The 20,743-nt window shown below is 40.5% G+C and overlaps 1 protein-coding gene across 2 annotated transcripts in view; it reads left to right on the plus strand.

Annotated features, from left to right (window-relative positions):
* si:ch1073-396h14.1 (disintegrin and metalloproteinase domain-containing protein 10) overlaps positions 1 to 20,743 on the plus strand; it is a 33,162-nt gene that overhangs the window by 7,343 nt on the left and 5,076 nt on the right. For both annotated transcript variants that reach the window (XM_005479026.4, XM_019352016.2), the window contains 8 exons: positions 2,837 to 2,922; positions 3,733 to 3,855; positions 7,621 to 7,713; positions 7,992 to 8,160; positions 14,152 to 14,315; positions 17,905 to 18,076; positions 18,204 to 18,348; positions 18,601 to 18,784. In XM_005479026.4, coding sequence (XP_005479083.1) covers positions 2,837 to 2,922; positions 3,733 to 3,855; positions 7,621 to 7,713; positions 7,992 to 8,160; positions 14,152 to 14,315; positions 17,905 to 18,076; positions 18,204 to 18,348; positions 18,601 to 18,784 — 1,136 coding nt within the window. The remainder of the gene's footprint in view (positions 1 to 2,836; positions 2,923 to 3,732; positions 3,856 to 7,620; positions 7,714 to 7,991; positions 8,161 to 14,151; positions 14,316 to 17,904; positions 18,077 to 18,203; positions 18,349 to 18,600; positions 18,785 to 20,743) is intronic.

Consider the following 20,743-nt stretch of genomic DNA (forward strand, 5'->3'; position numbering starts at 1 on the left):
TAGCACACAAAGGCAGGTATTTTGTCTGAGCTTTGTTCTCACTGCTTAAAATCCTCTGTTTGGTTCAGGTGAGGGTGCTTCCTAATCCGAGCTTCCAGGAGGCAAGTCTCACATTGGGTAAATCTGCACAACAGGACCCCACACAGACTTTGTATTTTGCGGTTTTAATACAATTTAATCTGTTCCAGCATGGCTAGACACTTGAGTCTCTGCTGATTAATTCAGAAAGGTTCAGTGCATTTGTGAAAATGGCTGAAGATGCATCAAAATGTTCGTACATTATTTCAAACAAATACTCAGCAAGTGTCATTCATAGTGGGAAGTACCTTTAGGTGTATTTAAGTCTCGTAAATTGCATAAATAGACAAGACGTGGGATGATGAGAAATATCTGAAGTAGGATCGTCAAGCAACTTCCCAGTTAGTGGGCAAATGACATCATTGGGCAAACTGTGACTCCACTGAATAACTGTTAGATCAAAGATCTAATTTGGGCAATGACCATGTGTTCATGAGTAATGTACACCCGCTGGAAACAGTTTATCTGATACTACTGTATCACAGATGATGCTTGTGACACTTATGCTTTTTTTAAAATTAATATTTTGACAACAATAAAAGCGAGTACAATAAGAGACAGAGGCTATGGGATAAAAGAAAGAGAGGTCTAATGTCCAACATGGGCCTGGGAAGGACAAACGACCTGCCCACTATGTACAGCTGGGATAGGCTCCAGCCCCCCAGAAAATAGAAGGGGGTCCAACAAGCTCATCTGGCCCCTAAACCAGTAACTTTGGGCCAAAAACGGAGCTCTCCTATGCACACATATTTTATTCATTTCCAACCTCAGTGCTAGTGTTGGACCTGCTCCCCAACAACCCAAATCTCTCCACCACAATGCAACAATTTATGCACAGGAAGAGCATCCATTAAAGATTTAACTTTTCTGTGATTATGTGGCAGGATTGTAATTTTGTGTGTAAATAATGTAACTGTTACACTAAAAAGCTGGAATAAGACTTTGACTCTGGATTGGATTTTCTACATTTTTCTTCACGGTAGAAGTGGCTTCCAGCAGCTGTTGGAAATGAGGGTCTTGGCTGAAATGTGACACTGATTTTTTTTTTTTCATCTGGGAAAATCCTTTTCTGTTTGCCCTGACTGTACAAGAGGCCATTCCAATTAAATCCATTTAGTTGCTGTCTTTGGTTTCCAGTTGGAAAAAGGTGTTTATTTCTTAACAAATATTATAAAGAAGAAACTATTTGCTTGCAAGTTTGACTACACAAAGATTTGTCTTCTGCTGTGAGACTCTTCAACAGACTAAGAAAGAGAACATGGACATGTGGTCTGGAAATAATTCAGTCTGTGGGTAGTCGACACCCAGCATTTAGGCCTCTGCATCTATACCCACCCCCACTCGTGCTATGGATAGGATAAATTACGTGTTTCTTATTGGCTGAAGGACTTTGATAACATGGTGTGATCCAATCATGTGTTCTCTCACTGTAGGTTCATGCCTGAGTGTCTCTCACACACACACTTTGCATTACCCCTTAAAGTCACTTATTATCATGTCATGTGACTCTACTGTAACTGTGGATTTCAATAATATTTGGTCAACATTAATGCAGAGTGGATTACATTACTTTACATTTGCACTGGTTTCCTGACTATAAACCTTGTACTCTTTCAGTGTGAGCACCTTTTGACTTCTTGCACTTTTGTGAAATTCTGCAGCTTTTTCAATGCAACATGATGCGCCAAAACATGCAAAAGCAATACCCCCCGTGTCTGCAGACCCATCATTATTGCATCAGATTGAATGAGACAGCCTTCCCAGAGGTGTTGCAAATCACGGACAATGTTTTAATGAAATCAGAGCAGCAGTTATAACATCATTTCCACATGTGGCTCCATTGCTCTCACTCCAGACCAGTGTGCTGGTTTCCAAATGCAGGTCTATTTACAAATTGTGTGAGGGTGCTTCTGCCCATGATTGCTGCACGAATGGTCGCTCACAAGGACCCAATCCCCAGCTTTTGTTATTGTTAGCAAATTCAAGAGTGGAACCGCATGACTGATCTGCATCATGTGATGTGATTTTCGTGTAAGTTTCCAGTTTGAGGGCCTTTCACTTGATATTTTAAATATTCTGTTGCTCTTTGTTCTAATTGCTGATATTAGCTTCCATTTGGAAATGACTAAAAATAAATAAAGTGAAGTACAGCAGGAACAGGTCTAAAAGAAAGAATTTCAAAATTTGCCAGCAAAATCTAGAAACAGCTGTAGATTTTTTCTTATTAGAGGAGTAAAGTCTTTATTGTGACCAAATGCAACTATTTAGTAGAGAATAAGCATCACACAGGGCTGGGGTACAGGGTTGGGGATAGTTCTAGCAATCAGTACAGGCAGGAAATGTTTCTGTGCAGTCCAGTTCTTACATACATATATTCAGTATTTGTTCACTGATCATTGCCCCTAGAGAAACAAACATGCAGAGCAACAGTTATTTACCATTATCATGTCAGCACAAATATTTTCCAAAGATCACACTGTGGCCGACGAGTACATTACATCATGTGTTTATTTTGATCTTTCTCAATGTCTCTTTTGTTCCAATAAATTTGAATAGTTGCAGGTGGAGGAAGCCTTTGATCTCTGCTCAGTTATTTAGTATGACTGAAGAGAAAGCAACATGACGTGCTCAAGGACAAACGTCACTCATTGGCTTGGCAATCTGCACCTTTCTGTGTATTTGGCTAAAGGCGAGGTAGAAGAACAGTGCAGATTCAATATTTTTGTGACTGTAAATATCTGTGTTTGTTACTGTGTAGCTCTGTCATACATGACGTCTGCCCCCGATGGATTCTGTGCTGCAAAAACTCTGAACGTCCTCGCCCAAAACCTCAGATCCAGTCAGGTATGATCATCCAGACATAAACTGAATGAGGGATCTACTGTATCCACTTTCCTCCTCTTTCCTCCTTTGCAATCTTTATTTATAGCCAATCCTATAAATGTTTTTGGAAGAAATTCACTCATGTGTCTGATTCATCTTTTATAACTGACCATTCATTCACTTTTATTGGGCCTCGTGAGTCACCGAAAGTAAGTTACTGTTTATAACTCCAGAAGGCTGTCATCACACCACCGGTAGCGTGGTGACCAGGAGGGAGCTGAGCGGCCGCCTCACAGGCGACCTTGGCTGTAAAATGATAAAAACAGCTGTTATAAACATCTGCTGTATCAATTAATCTAATATTCCCCATGGGCACGTGGAAAATTGTTAACCTATGACCAAGTGGGTGGTGCTCTCAAAGTCTATTGTCAACAGTGGATGTTGGGACATTGGTATGAATCCATTTTTAACAACATACCTCCTATCAGAGATCACTTCCACTGTTTGGTCATGAGATGTTCTCAACAGATGTTTTTCCCATTTAAGCATCCAAGTTGTGTTCCTGCCACTACCTGTCCCCGCTCCCACTAGGTCATGAGTACGAGCTCTGTGTCAACATTTGCTTTGAGAAAGTCTCGCTTTCATCTGCTTTCATTTTCTTAAACTCGTGTATGTACAGTTTTTGCCACCTCATGACATCTTTCTCCCTAAATCAGATCTGTAATTTCATTACATTCTGTTGAACATTTGCTATGGAGAATAACAAACTTCAAATCGGTCTCCCATCGGTTTGTTTTCTTTTGCATCACGTCCTTGCATTTTTATCCACAGGAGGCACCAGTGAGCCGGGCGAGGAGAACTCTGGATGAGTCAAAGACCACCTGCCTCCTCCACGTTCATGCTGACTACCTCTACTACAAAAGATTCAAGTCTGTCGAAGCTGTTGTGGCTCAGGTGAGAAGTTCAAAACGGTCTTATTTGCCACTTTTATACAAGATGTTTGGCTTAAGATATTCAGGATTGCTGCAAAGGTTAGAAAGATTCACATAAAGCTAAATAGAAACATGTAAAAAAAACATAGAGCTAAGAATAGTTCTGATTCTTTGTGCTTTTTTGACATCACAAACAAAAGATCCCCTGCCTTTAGGGCCACAGGGTGCTCGTTTAAGAGCACACAGTGTTTCTCTATTGGGACATCCTGCAGGAGCATCAAATCACAGCACATTTCCCCTCCTGTTGGCAGAACTCTCCACGCTTTGTTTACACACTCTAAACTGCATTCGGTGTCTTGGATTTTGGGTACACGGGTCACTTAATGTCATTTGTCAATAGTAAAACCTTATCCTAATGAAAAAAGCCAGACTTTAAATTATCATTCAAGCCTCTTGTTTCAAAATACAGGCAGAAAAAAAAACTGTATACTAAATCTATGGTTGTTTACTGCTTATCGTCCTTTTTGTAACTGTACCAGCTAGTAGTTCAGTATACGGTGTCAGGTTTTACCTGCTATCATATTATTTAAGTATTAAAGGAGCATTTTGCTGGGCTAAGGTTGGATATTAGTCAACAGTACTAAAAATAAAAGTGTTTGCTACCTCAAGGCCGAAAGAAGAGGCAAATGCCAGGCCCCACTCTGACGCACACAGCAGCCATGGCGCAACGCACTGCGGAGACATTATGTCGCACTTGCTGCAAACATGGCTAAATGAGGCTCTGTGTCAGGTGCAAAGACCAGAATTGTTATCATTTTTCTAAATAGTGTCTTCAGTATGTTCTTTAAAACATATAACTGACAACTATAAAACTGCCATGCTGAGAACAAGGGGAAGTTTAGATGTTAAATGCATGGTAAATGGTGAACTGTCCATGCTTACCTTGCTTTATCTTTATCTTCCCTTTTTCACCCACTCTTTGAAAACTGAAGCCAAGCAGATAATAGCCATGGCTGGCTCTGCCTACCCAAACACGGTCTTTCACATCAGAATTAAAGTTTTAGAAAATCATTGATAAAACATTGGTGAATGGTAAACAGACTGGTTCTTGTATAGTGCTTTTCTGGTCTACCTGAGAACTCAAAGCACGTTATGCTTTGACATAGGCGAATTTTCTCCAAGCACGACATCCCAGTACACTTCAGACCCAGCCACACCCTCAGACAAAAACTGGTTCATCCCAAGGACAAAACTCTAAAACACAAGCTAAATATGTAGTGCAGTGCAGCGAGGAGTGCTCAGACCTCTACACTGAAGAAACCAAACAGCCACTCCATAAACGCATGGGACAACATGGAAGAGCCACCTTGACAGGACAAGATTCAGCTGTGCATCTGCATCTAAAGGTCAAAGGTCACTCTTTGGAGGATGCCAAAGTTCACATTTTGGACAGAGAAGACAGATGGTTTGAAAGAGGAGTAAGAGAAGCCATCTATATCCGCTGTGAACCACCATCTTTGAACAGAGGCGGTGGCTTACAACTCCAACTGTCTGCCACCTACAGTGCAGTTTTGAGGCACCTCATCACCCACTTCACATCTTGCATCAGGTGATCTCAAAGGATCACTTGAAAGGGTGGGGCAAGGTCACACAATGCTTTTACCCGAAACCTCTGCTGATAATGACCCACACTCTTTTTCACACTTTGGCTCATGTGGTTAGGCACATGATCAATAGTGGGTCAATGACGCACTGAAGGGACAACTCCCACTAAGGATTAAATACCTGGGACTCTCCATTTGGTTTTAGAACTGAGGAAGCTTCTCTGACCAGAGGGGAAACAAGTCCAGTCACTTTCTTCCCAAGCTCCTTAGACTACCATGACCTGGATGACTGAGAACCTGCACAGACATATTTATGTATCATTCATCCATTCACACCCATTTATACAAGCACTGCTTTCTATGCTTAAATGCTTTCTAGGCCAAGCTGGAGGTGGCAGAGCTGATGTTCAGATTTTCACTGGGAATAACCAAGGAGAGGATTAGTAATAAATATATCAGAGGTACAGCTCAGGTGGAGCAGTTTGGAGAAAGAGTTAAAGTGAAGGCTGAGATGGTTTGGATATGTGCTGAGGAGGGACTGTGGATATATTGGACAAAGAATGTTGAATTTCGAGCTGCCAGTAAAGAGGAAAAGAGGAAGATCAGAAAGAAGATTCATGGATGTAGTGAAGGAGGAAGGTTGATGTGACAGAGGAGGATGCGATGGAGACAGATGATCTGCTGTGGTGTCTCCTAAAGAGAGCAGCTGAATGAAGAAGAAGACGACTAACTTCTGATTGGGTGGAGTTATCCACGGTACATCCGCGCTTTTCTTTATTTTTAAACAACACATAAAGCTTAAAGCATGAAAATCCCTCAGTTGTAATGTTGTACAACTGTTGCAGCTGTATTAAAAACCAACTCTGAGCTTACAGATGGAAACTAAAAGCATTTTTAATACTTTCCAGTTGAACAGGCATTGAATTTAAAGGACATGCTGGGCTAAAATTCAATATCAATTCAATTCAATTTTATTTATACAGCGCCAAATCACAAAAATAGTCACCTCAAGGCTCTTTATATGGTAAGGTAGACCCTACAATAATACATACAGCGAAAAAGCCAACAATCATGCCATCCCCTATGAGCAAGCACTCTGGCGACAGTGGGAAGGAAAAACTCCCTTTTAACAGGAAGATACCTCTGGCAGAACCAGGCTCGGGGAGGGGCGGGGCCATCTGCCACGACATCAGCAGACAAGCAGCTAAAAGCTTACTTTCTGCTGATGTCCCCGCATTGCCTCAATGCAGTCAGAAACATAATCAGACCAGAGGTCACATGATGCATTACTTTTAATTGAGTTTAGTTACAAGATGATATGATAATGCAAAAACCCACTTCAGTATGATTATCTTTCTGATTCCTCCAAATTAAAAACCAATAAAGAGTCATTATTTTTTTGATAAAACAAGATAAGTGCACAGATGTGAGTTCATGCTCCCACGAATCTCTTTTTTCACTAATTAAATCTCTTATTAGTCAAAGTCAAGTCAGTTAATGAGTAAGTCAGTTTGTCCTTAGTTTCCTTGTTATTCTCTCTGGAGTTTCTTGTGCTGTCCTCCCTTTCAGCACCTCTTTGACCCTCCTCAGATTCTTTCCACCTTACACCTAAGCACATTTGTTGTCTCTGGTTCAGCGCCAGACCTTTGTTGCACCGAGTGAGAAAATATACTTTAACTGATGCCGTGATGGGATCGTTGAGTGTAAATAAGCAAAACGTTGTTGTCAGAGGCTCCTGACCCAGTTTGAATATCTCCTACATCCAAGGTGTCAATATTTACATTCATGAGCATTTCCCCACAGGCTCTCTTGTACGTTTGTCTCCTGCTGTGCAAAATCAAACCTCCGCATGTGACCGGTGTGCACATGCTTTGCTGAAACTGCTACAATCTGTGCCAACCACAACAAAAACACCCAGTGCTTTATAGATTACCTGACACGACACATTTAAATATATAACAATCACAATGTTGTCAACAGATTTCTATTGTTCAATCTTTTCAAATCAGCAGGAGAAGGTTATCTTCAAGAAGAAAATATCAGTTATAGCACTGAAAGGATAAAATGCTAAACCTTCTGAAAATCCTGTTTTTATTTATAAATGAAATAGAATCAGTTATTATGATATATCAGTTAATGTTTTCATTTTTCCTGTTGTTCTCGCATTAACTATGGTTTCTCAGGTTGCCTCGTACATCCGGGCTGTGAATGACATCTACGACAAGGTAGACTTCAGTGGAATCCAGTTGATCAACTTTAAAGTCAAGTCCCTCAGAGTAAGCTTCAGAACAGTGCACAAACTCCACAAACCTTTGAGCAATGTTCTTCAGTCGCTGATCACACAGTGAAGCTTTTACACATTCAAAATCATGTAATGAACAAGCTTTTTATTGAGATACTTGGGTTCATGCATCAGTCTGTGATGGTGCCCAAGTGTTTTCTTCTGGGTGTGGAAGTGAGACAGTGTCACAGCAACAAAATAAGCTGAAATACAGGACCTCTCTCAGAACTGTGGCGTGTTTGATTGTTCCTGTGTTTGTCTGACTCTCCCCAGGTGATGACAGAAGAGGATAAAAATGACCCGCTGTCTCCTCTGTACATCGGCCCCGAGAAGCTGCTAAGTCTGTACTCGGAGAACAACTGGGGCAACTTCTGCCTGTCCTACCTGCTCACTGACAGAGACTACAGTGGAGTGCTGGGGCTTGCCTGGGAAGGCAAAGCCGGTGAGTCAGAATCACTTTGGCACTTTTACAAAAATCATAAACACATGACTTCTTCATGTAACTAATGCATATGCAGCATGGTGGAAACACTGGTTTCCACAGGTGCCATAAATGTAATATTGTGTTTGGTTTCCTCACAAAAGAAGCACACAAAGAATTTGGAACACTTGTTAGGCTGCGAATGAACCTTTACTCATTCACTAGATAATGCACAGAGCGACTCAGCCTCCTGGAAATACATCCACTGTTTAATAGACCACAAAATCATCATGTAGCTCTCCCTACAGAAGTTTTATGGTCCATCTATTGACAGAGACCATCATGCATTGGACCAGTCAGTGTCAGCGTTGCAACTCTGCCACCCCAGTACAATGAGTTAATTAACAGCTAATAAAACATCAGTATAAGCTGTGTTTTGGCTCCTGAATACAAGTATGAGCTATACTCTGGACTTGGTGGAACAACTCAACATTTTTCAAGAACTGGACAAAATAAACTCATTGTTTTTCCACGACACAGAGAGAATCAGTTCTCTTTCTCACAGGTAGCAGACATGATGCTATCTTCATCTTGTGCACTATCACTACTGATAACATGCTGCTGCTGGAACACTGCAGCAACACTCACTCGCTATGAACAAAATAAATAAAATAAAGTTTAAAAAAGGTGTTAGACAGAGCAGGTGTCCAACTACTACTTTGAGTTTAATCTGATATGAATCTAACTTTAACTGAAAACAGTTTTACAAAGACCAAAACATTTCATTATTTATTAAAAATCTAAACTTTTAGCATTGGTAAGCATTTTTCAGCAGTTAATAGAGATTAAAATATATGCTGGAGCATTGCTGTACTGAAAAATTAAAAAGGATGAATTGAGAACATAAGCCAGGCTCAGCGTTATGCAAATACATTATACAGAATTATACAGAATGTGTGGATATGAGCCAGTCACTGTTAAAAAGTTTGTAACCTGGAAAAGGAATATTTCAATAAAAATGTCCATTAAAGGAGGTATCGAAGTGGGTGTAAGAACTATATATAGAAACACATATGTTTTATTATGTGCTGGTTGCCCTAAAATGCATCCAAGCATAGTTTTCCTTGTTCAAATGACAATGTTGCACAGTTACAGGAATTAGACAGCTCCCATTTCAAGGCTTTCATACATACAGTGTTTGGGTCTGAGACATTGAAGTAATAATCCTCAGTTATTCACATACAAACCTGCATGTTACACAAAGCATTTCTTTTGAAAACATGATGAGTTTATTATTTGCATGTAAAATAATAATAAATAATAATAAATAAACTCCCATCCCACTTTGCCACAGTATACCTGGATTAGTTTGTACTGTTCAAGCATTAGTCAGCTGCCGTAGATTTGCAGTATCATTGGTGTGCTGGAAGGACTTGACCACATGTATGAGAACTGTTGCGGTAGGAGGTTCTTGCCTGATTCTATGTCTCACATGCAACATTTGATTGGTTAAACTCAGGGGCGTGAGAGCAGACCACCAGAAAGATATACGATTAGGGTGCGCTGAACCTTTGACACACACACACACACACACACACACACACACACACACACACACACACACACACACACACACACAGCCGCTCCTAGACGACTTAGAGAGGATTGGAGCTGCATTCCACCACATGATTGCCATGGTGACATCTCACATAAGCAATACACACACACACACACACACACACACACACACACAGACACAGACACACACACTTTGTAGATTCATAGCAGCAGTGTTACACTGTTAGGACTTTTCAGGCTCATGTGACCTCCCATAGAAACAGCAGAGAGGTTTGACCTCCACAGACTGATACACTCGACCTCCGTATGACCAGTTTCTTAGTGGTTTCACCACTGGCCCTTAAACTCAAACACCCCGTTTCCATCTGCAGCCTCAGCAAAGTGCTGCATTCACACACATGCAGACACACACAACCCCCATCCACCACACCAAACTCCTCCTCTAACCCCTCCAAGTTGTGTTTTTCTATGTTAGTGGGGGGGTTGGGCTCAGCTCGGAGTTTCGAACCACACCAAGACAGTAAGTTTCCAGACATTACGTTTAGCGTTAATGAATCTTTACAATGGCCTCGAACATATGTATACATACACAAAGGAGGGGATATTCACCAGCTATATTAGACATGGAGAAACTTTAAAGGAAATGCTGCAAAGAAAACTCGAGAAAGCACTTTTTTTTCATTACCATGGTTTGCTTTGAAAATGTAGCTTGTATCTGTAAATAATCTGCTGTATGAAAAGCTAGACAGAGCACAGCTCCTCTCCTTTGGATCCGACTCTTATTTGTGGTTAATCACCTTTCAGCCTGTGCCGGTGCTGGGACATTCAGTGTAGGACGTTTAGAACTTTGTCACATGTCACCCACCCCCACCCACTCCCTTTGCCTGCACGCCTCTCTGTCAGCTTTCAAACAAGGACAAAATGTCAAAACACAGTAAAATACAATGCAATGCATGGCATGGAGTTCAGAAAGCAGCAGAAGTATCTAATTACTATTAGGTCAGTTATTTGTTCTGTAATTGTAAGTAGACCAATTAAAGGCTTTATGTGTGTTGTACCAAAAAAAGTCTTATTCAGATCAGGTGCATAAAAACTCAGCTATAACAAGCTGTTTAATAACCTTATTCTGTACTGGTGGCATGCAGGGCTCATAACTTGTGACTGAACTTCAAATTAGTCGTCATTCTGTCAGTGATTTTTCACACTGTAATCTGGAGAAATATGTGTGTAGTGAGTGGACACAACTAATAATATAAAAAATATATCCACATATATATGTCCATATAGCCATATACATCCATAATAATTATTAAAGTCCTCAAGCTTTAACCATCTAGGGTCTCTCCTGTCACAATTAACTAGAAAAAAAACGGACTTTTTTAAGATTCAATGATTGTTTTTGTTGTTATTGTCAATTTCCTGCATGTACTTGACATACAGGAGAATCAAAATACTGTTGCTCTCTCTCCTTATTATAAAGAAGAATTAAGAAAGATGAAAGACACATAAAAATCAAACCTATGTACAACAGTGGCAGCAGTAATAAAATGAATGCATGCAAATAACCAGCAGTGGCAGCTAAGACCTTTTCAATGAAATAGTTTCATTTTGTTATACTGACATTATTGGAGCTGAAAAACATACAAAGTGTAAGACCCCGGCTGATAAAGAGCTGTGCTACACACCCGTCAGATTAAGTCTTTAGTCTTTGACCAATAAAAATGCTCGAAACAGCCTCATAACACAGCAAATAAACATACACAACTGCAAGGTCATTGAACTCTGGAGACAAAGACAGCCTTGAGCAGAAGCCTGTATAGATGTACATTATTTGCAGTACTTTTGGTTGCCTTCCTGAGTAGTACCAGTGTATTATCTGGGAACTAGTTGTTCTTTTTGGCACTCAAAATGTTCACTACATCTGCTTTTGCTGTTAAAGGTCTTATTTGGGTACTCCGACTCCCCCAGATATGTTCAGGTCTAAGGAAAGACCCTTTCCGTCTTTGTAGCGTTTGCTCATTTACATTAAAACCATGTGTGTTTGCTTGTGTGTGTGTGCTGTGCAAGCATCTCAGTGTTTGTGTGTGCTATGATGTTAACTGATGCTGTGTCACCATATAAGCTTTTTTTCTACCGTTAGTGTATGTATACAATATATGCACGCATGTTTCCTGCTGATGGTGAGTGCGTGTGTGTGCGTGTGTGTGTCGGTGTGTACATTAGATTTAAACGAGCCAGATGATTGTTTGCTCATGCAGACTGTGTTTATCCAGCAGGCTAATAATAGGAGTCTTTCAGTACGCTTCCTTTGTGTGTCAGAGACGAGAAGGAGAAAAGGAGAGGAAAAGAGCGCAGGCCGAGTCTGCGATCGCTTGCACGCTCGCTGACAAAACCCACAGTGGGGACCTCTAAAGTAACACTCTTTCTAGGAAATGCAGCCCCTTGAATTAGGGGGACCATTTCAGGTCAAAAGGAGGGAATGGAGGAGAAAAGCAGCGTTCTTCATCAATGTGACTGGAAAAGCCGTGCTCGGCAGTTTGACTTTTAACTTTGCGGAGGATTTATAGTAATGGCAGTCTATCTTAATTCTTTTTGTGTTTTTATCTAAAGCTTAAAAGCCTCAAAGTCTCAATTGCCAAAAGATAAAATAGCCTCAACCCTGCTTCGCTTATCTAGAAGACATTTTATTTGCTACTGCTTCCAGCCTGGTGTCATAGGGTACGCTTCTGTTTTTGTTTTCTGACCTCTGATTGTCCCTGACCCTTCCTGTCACACTTACACCCACTGCGTAACAAAGACATGCAGGTGGGAGATCCAGATGCCAGCGACATTTTCCCACAGTCCGCGATGACACCTGGCGAACTCGGTTTTCTCCGAAACGGACACGTACGTTGTGAGCTTTTCCCGCCAAAATGGCGGTGCTGATAACATTATGTAAGAGGATGTTACATAAAAGTCACCAGACTGCCAAGACCTGCAACCTAAACCGACACATGGGTGCACGGGAACCAATGAAAAGATGGGGAAGTAACTCCCCAGCTGGATGATGTTGTGATCACTTATATTTCTGTGCTTTGAAAACGCGGGTTAGACTCCTCCAAGGTTCAGTGTGTTCTTGACAATGAGAAGAACTGACCCTATAAGACTGAAAATTTAGTTAGATAACTATGTCAAACTACTGGTATTCACATCATACTTTATCCAATGAACAGCCAGCGGACCGGAGTCTTTCTGACCTATAGGTGTGCAGCCTGACCAATCAGACTGGTTTCTGTAGAGCTAGCTCAGTGGCTGGCCAGTTGCAAGGTGACATCACTTCCCAGATATCCCTCCATGTGAATGTGGACAGCTGTTTATAATTGTAAGAGTGGCTTTCAATGGATATTATGTAAACTGAAAGGCAATGAAAACCACCACAGGCTTTGGTGTGAAAAAAGGAGAGCTCAGCAGGTTCACCTGACTCTAGCCACACCTCAAACTGGAGCCTCAGCAGCAGAGCATTGTTGGTTTAAAGTACTTCCAGTAGCACAAGGTCACTTATGCAACCTTATCACCCTGTAAAGTAACAGGTGCCATGCTTTAATTAGATCTGCAGCTCGTTTCTGTTATGATTGTAAGATCTTCCTTATCAACTCAGGAGGAATTCATGAGGTTACAGCTTTGCAGTGACCTGTATTTCTACCTTTCTCAGCTGCTTCAGTGGTTTTTAAAATCCTATGTGGATAATTTGGTTGCAGCACTCAGACAGCTCCCCTCACTCACAACAGGTCGCAGCAGATGGCCCCGCCCCTCCCAGAGCCTGGTTCTGCCACAGGTTTCTTCCTGTTAAAAGGGAGTTTTTCCTTCCCACTGTCACCAAAGAGCTTGTTCATAGAAGGTTGTTTAATTGTTGGGGTTTTTTGGATTATTGTAAATTCTTTACCTTACACTATTAAGCACCTTGAAGGCATTAGTGTTGTGATTTGCTGCTATATAAATAAACAGAAATGTATTGAATTGACAGCTATACAAAGATAAGAAGTAATTACAGTAACAAACATAATAAAATTAACCCTATAATGCCCTTTGTATCATATTTGATACATGAGTTTCTGAGACCTCTCGCTCATCAACATGATCAATACCTGCCATAATTTCAAAATGTTATGGACAAAACTCTTTTTTTGTATAAAATTAACATTGTTGTTAACAAAAAGTTGCCAAAAATGTCCAATGCATCAAATGCATTGGACATTTGCAATTGCAAAGATACATCATCAAAATATATCATACAATCATTACATGTATATGTAAAAGTTTTTCAGGAGCACGCTGGGATAAATCGGAATGTTCAGAAGTTTCAGCTTTTAAACTATATTTACAAATAGTATTAAGTGTCATATACTCAGTGAACCTCACAATCTCAGATATTGTCTTTTATTTTCTTTATCTAAGGAAACTGTGGAGGAGTGTGTTCAAAGCCTGCGGCCCTCAAAAGCGGTGTTATCTGCACCCTGAACACGGGTCTGGTCACAATTCAGAACTACGGACAGTTTCTGCCTCCTCGACAAGTCCAGCTGACTTTGGCACACGAGCTCGGCCACAGCCTTGGATCTCCGGTCAGTCACCACGAAAAACACCAGCAAAAAAACCAAAACAAAACATGATTACAATTCAACCATACAATTTATATAAAGATTTTTTCATATATGTCAGAACTTGTTGACATCAGTTGTGGTTTAAATTATATCTAGAAGGTCGAACAGGAGGCCTTTTGTAGATATTGCAGAGGCAGCTGCAGAGAGAGCAAGTTGTATTAAGTTGTATTTATCTGGGTTAAAAAGTACATCTCAATCTTCTGTGCTGCTATATCTCCATGGTGCAGCTAGCATATGTTGCTAATTACCAGAACTACTGCAAGGCTCCACGACCACAATTTCATGTTCATGTAAATCAAATTGTGGGTTATTAGACGGACAGTGTTTTTTTTGAGTGACAGTAATGACTTAGCATTAGCCTAGCTTTAGTGACAACAGTGCTCCATGCACCAAAATAAGGCCAGGTGATTTCTGACTGATACTACCTGTATTGGAAGCAGTCTTACTCATGGCTAATAACTCTATTGAAATGAAAGCCAGATTGCTCAGCACCAAGAAAACAAAATTAAATGTATCATGCCTTTTCTTTTCTTTTCTTTTCCTTTTTTTTAGTGCAGCCATATCTGCTGCTGTTTCTGTTTGTTGTCCTAATAAGTGACGGTAAAACGTGAGGAGACTCTTTCTTCGATTTGCACGTTTCATGGGTTCAGTGTATCCTGGATGTCTGTTTGCTAGTTTCAACCTGAATCATTTCCATCTTTTATTTAAACATAAAACGACGTCGGCTGTTTGCTGAACGTGACGAGTCCCAGAGATTCAAAGTGTTATGTCACATATTCTCACACGGCTGTTTGCACTGGAACAAATTGTCTGTGAATGATTCACTTCTGTGGGCGTTGGAGACCTTGTCCTTTATTGACTGGTTTGTTTTTATAGGGACCCCTGTCTCAGTCTCACTGGTATGTTTCAAAAAAGGGAATGGGAGGAGCTCTGATGTCAGTCACTTGTGTCCTATGGTTACTCTCTGTTTGTGTCCATAAGCAGAGCCTGGCAGCCTCTTCCACCACCTCAATAACAGCACACACGTCATATAAGCACACAAATGCCTGCACCTCAGTATGTGTGACAGCTGCTAACACCTCCAACCTTTCTCCTGCTGCCCAAAACGCCAGCAGCACTCCACACTTTCTTTTCACCCTGCCCTCTATTATTCATATTACCGCACACCAAAGAGCCCTCTGAGGCATTCTTGAGCAGATTAGCTCTGCTATGTCAGACCCTGCTGGCTTTTTATAAATTAAACTACTGTAACCACACCCCGGCCCCTCTAATATCTTTGCTCCTGTGACAGCCATGTTTCCAGGCTGCATAGGATTGAGGAAGGCATAAAGACATGTGACTGAAGGTCTCCCCTGCAACTTCATGGTGGAAAAAGCACAGGGGTGGACTGTGATGGGGAGGAAATTTTGATTAAAAAGACGCTTTGGCTTTCGGAATATTTCCCTTCCAAACTGTGTATCTCTACACTGATTTTTAAAAATGAATTCATCAGGTGAAAGATAAACTGAAATATAAAGAGGACATCATTGATGGGTTGGAAACAAGACCAAAGTTTGCAAAGGCAACCTTCACTATCTAAACCTTTACAACTTGCAACTGTAAATCAGCAACAACAAAATGAATTTTTGAAGGTCATTTCTTTCCCATTAATTAATTGTCAGACTGGCTTCCACGTTAATATCTGAAAAGTTATATCTTTTCTTTGCTTTAACTCTAATGTGAATGGATAAAAAGAAAATAACTATCAAAACTATCAAAGCAGATTTACGCAGCAAGTCTTAATTTACATTAAGTTGGAACTTCTTTTTTCAGGTGTAAAATGGAAATAAAAACAAAATGCAATGATTGGCAAAAAAAACTGATCCGCAAGGCCAGTAATGTTGTGGGGATGGAGCTGGACTCTTAAGGTGGTGTCGGAGAGGCGGATGTTGTCCAAGATAAGGACAATGTTGGATAATATCTCCCACCCACTCTATGACATGCTGGCTAGCCGCAGGAGCACGTTCAGTGAGAGACTGAGATTACCAAAAAGCACCACTGAATGACACAGGAAATCATTCCTGCCCGTGGCCATCTCCCTGTACAACTGTAAACACTGCAATAGTTACACCCTTTTTGCACACACTCTTTTCTGCTCAGTAATGTTGCTGTCAGTATTCTAGATATTTATTTATAATCACCTCTGTCAATCCTTGATATTTATTATTGAGTGATTTGTATTGTTGTATTTGTACTGTGCTATTTCTTAAATCTGTAACATATTGTATTGTTAAATAGTCTGTTTCTGTTCCTGTTATTCATACTGGAGCAACTGTAACCCACATAATTTCCTTAGGGATTAACACAGTATGCTGATTCTAATTCTGAAATCTCATGAATACATATTTCATCCCCAGTCGAACACATGAAACATACCAAAACTTTAAATTGATGATGTACCTTTAAAAAAAAAAAAAAAAAATTGCTCATTTTGAATGCTGTGTTACTCGACCGTTGCTAAAGTAACCTGTTTCCACCTGTTTCTTTTTAGGAACACTTTATTTTTCCCCTGTCCCCATATTTGTTTACATGTGTTGCTGCTCCATAAATCATACTTACTTAAACTGTATAGTCATTGATTGCTTTATCCTTTGTTCTTGAATATTTTGTTGTCCCGCTCCTAGTTTTCTCATTGTATTCTGGGGGGTGTAGTGCATAGAGCTTATGTATATTTGTATAAGAAGAAACATTCAGTACCTCATAAAATACAAGGAAATAGCACACCAGGTTTTTCCTGAATTGGAAAAGCTTTCTAGTATAAACATTTATCTTTGTTTTGGTTGTGGTTAACCTAAAATTACATCGTGTCTGTGAAAACAGCATCTGAAGACTGCTACAGGTGCTCAAAAAGTAAACAGGAAGTGTTGTTACATACATTTCTGCAGAGGTATTGAACACAGCTTTGCTTTTCTTCCTGTTTTTCAGCTTTAAAGAAAGCACAGTTCTGGTATACACTAGAAGCGAATACAAGGTTTGGTGTAACGTCTGAAGCCCCCACAAAAGAAACTGAGGCATAAGAGTGGAAACACAATTCAAGTTAGTTTTATGCATGCTGACGACTGTATTATTACAAGTGTCTTTCAACCTAATCTTAAACATATGCAAAAATATCCCCATCAATGCCGTTTCCCTCAGCATGTTTGCATGTTCACTTCAACTCTCTGCATTAGACTAATAATTCATCAGAGACATTATCATCCTAAGAGTATGAGCTCCAGAAGAAGAGGAAGCTCTAGTTTTATTGCACATGTGGAACACAGCGGACCTCATTAGATGGACAGGGGATTCAAGATTTGTCTCTTTGCTCTTAAAAGTAAAACTGCCCTTTCAGCTGAGGCCTGCTGATGGACATGACTGAAAAAGCTCCTATGATCAGTGAAGGAAGTTGATTCCCTGATCTATATTTAAGAGGTGGAAGCAAATATCTTCAGCTTGGGTTGATCATCCGTTTCCGCCTGCTGCTTCTGTTTGCAGTCGAGTGAAGATGCTTGGTGTTTTGTCTGTGTTTCAGCACGATGAGGACGCTAACTGCGGGAACCTCGGCTCCGATGTCGGTAAAGGCAGGTACCTGATGTTTCCTTACGCCACAGACGGGGCGCGTGAAAACAACGATAAGTTCTCCCCCTGCAGCATCAAACACATTAGCAACATCCTGAAGCTGAAGAAAGATGACTGCTTCATGGGTGAGGAAGAAATATCAGTGTCCTGCATGCTGTTTACATTGTGCACTAGTTGCTGCAACCTTCAGGCTATATCTGTATGTGTGTATCTGCTCATGTGTTTATCTGCTTGTCTGTTCATTTTGGGCAGTCAGTGATCAGCCCATCTGTGGAAACCAGATCATAGAGGAGGGCGAGGAGTGTGATGTCGGTAACAAAGATACAGATCTCTGCTGCTACAGTGCTAAAGAGCCTGTAGGAATCCAGTGTCGCCTCAAGCCTGGTAAAGTCTGCAGGTACTCCACATGTACACAACATGAAAGTGTGCGAAAATGATTTCCTAATACTGTAATTATCTGTCTTTCTTTTCTTTCTGAATATTTTAAGTTCAATCATGTTTGAGGTTAATAAATTTAAATATTCATCATCAGTCTTTCATCTAAACTATTTATATTCTAGTTTCAAGATGCGGCTTTGTTTAGTTTAGATGTGGCTCTCATGTGCAGCTGTCACCATGTTTGTGGTGTTTTTTCTCTTCCATTTATCAGTCCAAGTCAGGGCCTGTGTTGTGGTCAGAACTGCGAGTTTAAGCCGGAGGGTCAGAGGTGCGACGAGGAGACAGACTGCCAGAAAGCGAGCGTGTGCTCAGGACTCTCCCCGCTCTGCCCCAAACCAGCTGCCAAGGAAAACCTCACTGTGTGCAGTCAGGGCACGCGTGTCTGCCTGAATGGGGTGAGGCGGGCACATCCACCACACCAGAGTGTTACTTAACACACTCCGTTACCCAATGAGGGCAAGTGTGCAGCAATGTTGCAAAGCATGTGAATCTTGACCTTGAAAGCAGCACATGGTAATAGACTTTCAGTATAAGGTTCATTTAGTAGCTTTTCCAGAGATTTCTTTTTCATTATGTCCACTCGCCAGACACCTTATTAGGTGAAGATGGGCACACTGTGGTCATAAGGACATGGTCATAGTCAGCAAAAATACTCAGGTAGGCTGTGGAATTTGTCAAAGCCAAATTCTGACTCTACCGTTAGAATGCCGCAGAACTTCATCGAGACTCATCAGACCAGACAACAGTTTTCCAATCTTCTAAGGTCCAATTTTAGCAATCCCGTACACGCGGTTTCTTGTTATGAGCTAACAAGAGTGGCACCTGGAGTGGTCTTTTGCTACTCTGGTTCATCTTTCAGAGATATGAAAAAGAGTTCTTCATATGTTGACACAACCTCTGACATCAACAAGGCATTTTCATCCATGAGAACTGCCACTGAGTGGCTATTTTTTCTTTATTAAGACCACTCTCTGTAAACCCTCGACATGGTTGTGTGGTAAAATCCCAGCAGATCAGCAGTTTCTGATATACTCAGACCAGCCTGCCTGGCACCAACAACTCTGTCACATGATTGGTTCATTAGATATTTACATTGTTCAGTTGAGCAGGGGTTCCTAACAAAGTGTTCAGTGAGTGCAGTTTGTTGTGTTGTGTGTCAGCGCTGTCTACACCTAATATCGTGATCATACAAAAATATCAGTGTCAATGATATTTGTTGTAGTTGGCAGAACAAGCAAGTTTCACAAAACAGAAGACAATGTCAGTCTGCAGTCAGTTTGGTCAAGTTGGCAATTACGTACAACCTTTTTTTAAATAAAACTGTGTTGTCTGCATATGCAGAAATTCACATTACATTCCAGCCAGAGGCTCACTTATTTTAAATAAAAGTTAAGAAATGTCTTCACTTGACATCATTGCTGCAGAAAGGTGATTTAACTGCAAACTGGCCTTGCTTCTTTATAGTAGTTTTACCAGAATGCAACCAGCAGAATCAAGTTCTCTATTGCAAAGAGACATGTTACAGATGAGTTGCACTCATCAGTGCAGACTGACTCAGACTGATTGCATATTGCAGACAGAATGCTGACATATAAGCAGTCTGTCTGCTTTTATAGAAGAGAACACAATTATTTGCAAACACTCACCAGTGTGTCTGAGAGTGCAGAGAGTGCAGGTTGCCTCCCATCAGCTGGCCTGTGCAATTGCCTTTTGATTAAAAGTGATTGAGGGCGTTGCACACAAATAAGTTCGGCTGTTTCCAGTTTCTCATTTAAAATACAATCAAGTGCTTCCTGTTTTTGTTTTAGGTAGCACGAAATGAAAATTATCTTGAAATAATCAGAACATTTAAAACCCAATGTCTGTGTTTATTGGCAGGTATTACAGGTGTAAACAAATGTGCCATTTTAACACAGCATTTCTGAAAAAAGAAGAGAAAAATCCTTTTTAACCAGCAGGATAACAACAGGATCTCCCTCCAAAATTAAATACAGACATTACTCTGTCCTCTCAGCAGGAGAGCATTTATTCTAGCTGTGACTGTGGTTTTTGGATATATTATTCTCCAGATGTTCTAACCTCATCTAACCTTGATGACCTGATCCGGGAACATAAAATATATAATCCCAAACGTAAAACATGATAAAAGGCTTTTAAGAAGATTTCCAACGAAACACAAAAGAGAAAAAAAACTTCAAACAAACATATTTGGTTCATCAAAACATGTCAAACATAAATTTACTTCAGGCTTAAAAAACAACAACAGTAAAACACATCTGTGATGCAGATCCGAAGTCTCAGAAAGTAAGAGGCAGTTTCTAAAATCTGTCGAACACTATATAAGTGTCTGTAAG

Source organism: Oreochromis niloticus, linkage group LG23, assembly GCF_001858045.2.
Source record: "Oreochromis niloticus isolate F11D_XX linkage group LG23, O_niloticus_UMD_NMBU, whole genome shotgun sequence".
NCBI classification, from domain to species: Eukaryota; Metazoa; Chordata; class Actinopteri; order Cichliformes; family Cichlidae; genus Oreochromis; species Oreochromis niloticus.